Source organism: Grampus griseus (genome assembly GCF_964374135.1).
Source record: "Grampus griseus genome assembly, chromosome: 19".
Classification (NCBI taxonomy): Eukaryota; Metazoa; Chordata; class Mammalia; order Artiodactyla; family Delphinidae; genus Grampus; species Grampus griseus.
In genome coordinates this window covers 39,156,398-39,162,397 of record NC_139013.1, presented here as the reverse complement: position 1 = coordinate 39,162,397, position 6,000 = coordinate 39,156,398, and the positions used below count along the sequence as shown (strand labels likewise).

The 6,000-nt window shown below is 51.4% G+C and overlaps 1 protein-coding gene across 1 annotated transcript in view; it reads left to right on the top strand.

Annotated features, from left to right (window-relative positions):
- Window positions 1–1,522: 1,522 nt before the first annotated feature.
- The window catches only part of CMTM4 (CKLF like MARVEL transmembrane domain containing 4), a gene marked incomplete at both ends in the record, with an annotated part of 58,601 nt that continues 54,123 nt past the window's right edge, over window positions 1,523–6,000 (top strand). The window contains one exon of the mRNA XM_082676590.1: window positions 1,523–1,708. Within this exon, the coding sequence (XP_082532716.1) occupies window positions 1,523–1,708 (186 nt within the window). The remainder of the gene's footprint in view (window positions 1,709–6,000) is intronic.

Below are 6,000 nucleotides of genomic sequence, written 5' to 3'. Positions count from 1 at the left end.
CATTCAACTTGTTATCTTTCATTGGCAACCTCCAGGTCCTAGCATATTCTTTAGCATATAAGTGCCCAATAAATATTTGTGGGCTGAATGGAGTGTTAGAGTCATTGTCGTTCCCATCTTTGGTAACCAAAAGGTGAGAGCCCTTTAAATTGAGATCTCCTGAGTTATGACATTTACTGCTTCTCACTTCCTAAGTTCACAAGCCCATCTGAATTATATACTAGGCAACACTGTGTAGTGAAAAAATTTGGAAGTGAGTGGGCTCTGCTCACCAATTGTGTGGCCTGGGACTACCAGTCTGAAACCTTAGTCTGGTCTTCTGTAAAATGGGAATAACACTTTCAAGTGCCTTCCTCAGTGTCTAAAGCATGGTAAGCTCTAGATATTTGTGGTGTGGGAGGGTTCAATACCAAAGGGACAATTCTTAGAAAGTCGGTGTTTTACTTAAGCTTAAAATTATCCTTTACACTTGAATTGCAAATTGGTCCCTAATTAATGCCCTTCAGTGCAAAAATCTGTGTTTAACCTGCCTTGGTGATTAGGCAGAGATTGCAAAACCTTTTCAGCTAAGAGAGGAAACTAATGTTAGTCACCGAGGGTCTCCTGTGGGCTAGCTCCCATTCTCGGTCAGGCCGGTGAATCCAGAGCGTACATTGGGAGTTATTCACAAATACTGCCGCCTGTCTGTCTTACAGACCCAGTACTAAGCGACCTCACTCACCCCGACTTCTCACCCCTGTCCCGTTCAGTCCCTGACTTCGGTACTGGTTTGTTGCCCAGTGTGGGAGCCCAGACACTTAGCCCCCTCTTGTCAAACAGTCCAAGTCAGGCCCACCCTGGGCCCCGTACTGTTTCCAGCACGGGGGTCGCACAGCACACCTTGGTCTTCACCGATAAGTCCCCTGGCCTACCTGAAGAAGACCCCACTTCCTCCAGGGAAGAAACGGAGGCAGCGCTCTGGGAAAGCAGCTCCGTGCCCCCTAGGTCCACCTCGACCCTCCGTCAACCCCCATTTTCCCTGCTCCCCACTACCCCTCTTTCCCCGACCTTCGCCCTCCCACGCTATGATCGCCTGGCGCGCAGCCGCGGCCCCGACCCCCGCGCGTACTCAGGTGAGGGCGGAGCCAGAGGCCCTGGCGCCCCGCCCCGCTCCGCCCCGCCCTCCCGAGGCCCCGCGGCGCGGGCAGCCACCTCCACCCGCGGGAGCCGCGGAGCGCCGCCGAGCGGCCGGCGGGCGGGCACTCGCTCCGCCCCCTCCCGGCTGGCCGCGCCGGCTCCCGCCTCCTTCCCTCTCCGCCAGCTCCCGCCTCCCTCCCTTTCCGCTGCCGAGGCGGCGGGAGCCGAGCCCGAGCGGACCGAGCCGCGGCCGCAGCCGGGCGGCGGGCGCAGAGGCGGCGGCGGCGGCGGCGGTGCGGGCAGTTAGTCGTCGTCGGCGGTGGCGGCGATGCGGCGGCCCCGCTGAGCCCGCTAGCTCCGGGCGCCTGAGGCCAGCCGCGCAAGGCGGCCCGGGCCGAGCGGCAGCATGCGGAGCGGCGAGGAGCTGGACGGCTTCGAGGGCGAGGCCTCGAGCACCTCCATGATCTCGGGCGCCAGCAGTCCGTACCAGCCCACCACCGAGCCGGTGAGCCAGCGCCGCGGGCTGGCTGGCCTGCGCTGCGACCCGGACTACCTGCGCGGCGCGTTTGGCTGCCTCAAGGTCGCCCAAGTGGTAGGTGCCAGGCGGGGCCCCAGGTGCCGGCGGGCGGCCTAGCCGCGCGCCTTCCCTCCCTGCTCCCGCTTCAGGGGGCGCAGGCCCGGCCGGCCTCCACCGCGCACTCGCTTCCCATGGCCCCAGTCCTTGCGCTCCCTCTCCTTCGCTGGGTCCCCGTGCCGCCCTCCCGCCTCCCCTGGAGACCCTGCCGCCTCAGGTGTGCGCCTTCTACCTGAACACCTGCCCCCGGGCCTTCCTGTCCACTCCAGCCTTCGCTGTCGCGAGCCTCTTTCAGTGTTGGGTTTGGTGGTGCGCGAAACCCGGCCGGGGTCATGCTGTCCCCTGGGTACTACTGGTCATAGCAACTTGTGTTAGGTGTTTGGGGCCCGCACATCCTCCACTCCTCCGGATGGTCCTCGTTTGTCTCGGCTTCCACCACTGGGGAAGACTGTGGCTCGGTTTCTTCCCCGGCGCCCAGCACAGTGCTGGGCATATGGTAGACGCTCAAATAAATGTTGAATGGAGGCATGTAGTCCAGATGCATTGGGGGAGCCCAGATCTGCCCAGAGTCTCCAGTTTATGCTGCAGAGGTTTTGTTTGTTTTTTGTTATTTATTTGTTTATGGCAGCATTGGGTCTTCGTTGCTGCACGAGGGCTTTCTCTAGTTGCAGTGAGTGGGAGCTACTCTTTGTTGCCTTTAACGGGCTTCTCATTGCGGTGGCTTCTCTTGTGGCGGAGCACGGGCTCCAGGCACTCGGGCTTCAGTAGTTGTGGCACGTGGGCTCGATAGTTGTGGCTCCCGGGCTCTAGAGTGCAGGCTCAGTAGTTGTGGTGCACGGGCTTAGTTGCTCTACGGCATGTGGGATCTTACTGGACCAGGACTCGAACCAGCGTCCCCTGCATTGGCAGGCGGATTCTTAACCACTGGCCACCAGGGAAGTCCCTGCTGCAGAGGTTTTGATTCCTTCTAATTAGCCCAGAAGGTAGAACCGGCATCCCTGAATCCTCCGCCCCAGCACGGTGGCTGGCATTGCCCAGTTGGTACCCAGAGTTAAATCACTATGGGAGGGCAGCCAGGTTTGGAGGTAACAGAAACAGAGAACTTTCTTTTGGGCTTGTCTATGGTAGAGCTCATTTCTCAGAATTCTTATTTTTAGCTTTCAGGGTGTTCAGGGCAGGGGCCTGTCCCCTCTGCCCCTCTTTTGTGGTTTTCTAACAGGCCTCTTTGGTTTGTTACTTAGCTCTGCTGTGGATAGAGCATACTCCAGTTCGGAAAAAACTGTCCCTATATCCCCTGACACAGGTAGGCCTTTCTCTGAGGCCTGGCAGCGACTTCTCATCTAGAGAAGCCATTTGCACAGAGGTGCAATGTATGTGCATTTTGTTTCTTCCAAGCATTGGTCTTCTTGTGCTTACTTGAGTACATAGATAAAGGTTCCTTGGGAATCATTTAATGTGTGGATATCCTTTAAGTAAAGGTCTCAGTGTTTGTAAATTGCAGAATCATAGACTGTTCTCGCTCTCTCGCTCTCTCGCTCTCTCGCTCTCTCGCTCTCTCGCTCTCTCGCTCTCTCGCTCTCTCGCTCTCTCGCTCTCTCGCTCTCTCGCTCGGGTGAAAGGCTTGTTCTGCTGATTGCAGGAGGGTATTTTTGAAGGGCTCTCAGGAAAGACAAACGGAGCAGGTTATTCCTCTCTAGAATTTTAAACTGACCTTATCTGGTAAAGTGGAATGTTCCAAGAGATATATTTGTTCTGTAGTTAGGCATTGTTGTTAGCAAAGTGAATGGAGGAGTGGGGGAGGTGTATAACTGCCTTTAAAAAGAGGCAGCTAGCTGATGTTTGAGTACAGCACTGATAATCAGAAGTGAATTAAAGAGCAGGATGGGAGGGAACCTGGGCCCAGGTGGAATTTAGGGCCTTGTTAAGTACCTTGTTTTGTTTACTCTGGACTTTTGAAAGTACATAGAGCTTGCCATTCAAAAGATCTGATAAAAGAATGAAATCCAGTAGTTTATATAAAATGTTAGATATCACCTCATTGCTGGAATTTTGTCACCTAAAGCCAGAAATGGAAGCCAGTGGTATTTATCACTGCCTTTTCGTAAGGTGCTGTTTTTTTTTTTTTGTAGAGCTTTACTTTTCATCTGGAAGAACTTTGGGGCCCAGCCCCTAAAATCTCTCCTAACTCTTGTCTTTTGTCTAATCTCTAGAATTTAAACAGTGAGAGGTTATGTTATGTGTGGGTGGGTGAAGGATGGGGACCTGCTTGAAGGGTATGGCAACGTGAAACAGTTCCATGCATTTAGCTTTTCAGCCTTGTTAAAAAAAAAATCAGGGTTTTTAGGGGGAAAAACCGCCACAAAACTTCAAGATAGTGGACTCTCAACTTAAACTGGAAAAGAAGACAAGAGTCGTTATGAAGATATTTCTTTTTGTTTTTGGCCATGCCGTGGGGCATCTTAGTTCTCCGACCAGGGATCAAACCCGTGCCCCTTGCCTCAGAAGCATGGAGTCCTGTCCACTGCACCGCCAGGGAAGTCCCTGAAGATATTTCTAAGATGTTACAAAGCTCAGAATCCCATCAAGAAATATATCTAATATAAGTTCTAATTCTAATATAAGTTTTTGAGAAAAAATTAGACTTTTTTTCGTTTTAGGTTTTAGAGACGTTTTTTGTGGTTTGTGGCCTATTGCCACCTGCAGGTCCTTGCTCCAAGTGTGGTCAGCTGCATTGCCAGCAACTGAGAGCTTATTAGAAATGCAGAATCAGAGGCCTAACCCCAGACTTTCTGAATCATAATCTGCAGTTTAGCAAGATTCTCCAGGAGATTCTCGTGCACATTAAAGTTTGAGACTTACCTTTCTGTATCATTTTAGTGTTAAAACCTTACACAGTACTAGCAATCAGTTCTCTATCAGAACCGTAAATAGTCAACCTCAAGGCTGAGGTTTTTCTGTAAAATGAGCCTATATCTCTCAAAAAGGATTAAGAAAATGAGGTAGTATGTAGAAATTAGCACCTAGTTTATTAGGCGCTTAGTGTGTAATAAAACGTTAGTTGTCACTGTTGCTAACTAATACTTCCTGCTTTTAAAGAAACTTGGTGAAAATGCCACCCCCAAATTATAATTATATATTTTATAATTATAATTTTATAATTATAATTATATATATTTGAATTAAAGATAGTTTACTTCCTAGTGATTTAAAAGTTAAATCGATATTTTAAATGGAATGCTATTTGATAGTAAAACTAATCTGAAATATTATGGAAATTAATCAATGCATTTTCATAGATTATATCTTTTTTAAAATTAATTTATTTTTGGCTGCGTTGGGTCTTCGTTGCTGCGCGTGGCCTTTCTCTAGTTGTGGCGAGCGGGGGCTACTCTTTGTTGAGGTGCACGGGCTTCTCACTGTGGGGGCTTCTCTTGTTGCCGAGCATGGGCTCTAGGCGCATGGGCTTCAGTAGTTGTGGCTCGCGGTCTCTAGGGCGCAGGCTCAGTAGTTGTGGCGCACAGCCTTAGTTGCCCCGAGGCATGTGGGCTCGAACCCGTGTCCCCTGCATTGGCAGGCGGATTCTTAACCACTGCGCCACCAGGGAAGTCCTAGATTATATGTTTTAAAAATGAAACTCGGGGCTTCCCTGGTGGCGCAGTGGTTGGGAGTCCGCCTGCTGATTCAGGGAACACGGGTTTGTGCCCCGGTCCGGGAGGGTCCCGCGTGTCGCGGAGCGGCTGGGCCCGTGAGCCATGGCCGCTGAGCCTGCGCGTCCGGAGCCTGTGCTCTGCAACGGGAGAGGCCACAACAGTGAGAGGCCCGCGTACCGCAAAAAAAAGAAAAGAAACTCATACCTATTTCTTAGTTGGGGAGAGTATCTCCTGTGGTTATTTCAAACAATATAAATATACTTTTTGTAGGAAAAGAGTTGGTTTAAGCTATTGATTTAAATACCTTCTTCTTTCTTTTGAATGTGGATTCTGTGAGCGCTTATTGGTTTTTAGCTCTCAGACATCATTTAATGAAATAGTTAATGTGGGCCTTTTTTTTTTTTTGCGGTACGCGGGCCTCTCACTGCTGTGGCCTCTCCCGTTGCGCAGCGCAGGCCCAGCAGCCATGGCTTACGGGCCCAGCCACTACGCGGCATGTGGGATCCTCCTGGACTGGGGCGCGAACCCGCGTCCCCTGCATCGGCAGGCGGACTCCCAACCACTGCGCCACCAGGGAAGCCCAGGGGCCTTTTGTTTATTGTTTGGTTTGGATTTTTTTTCCAAAGCACTTGGTTGAAAGAAGAATTTTGCTCTTGGGAT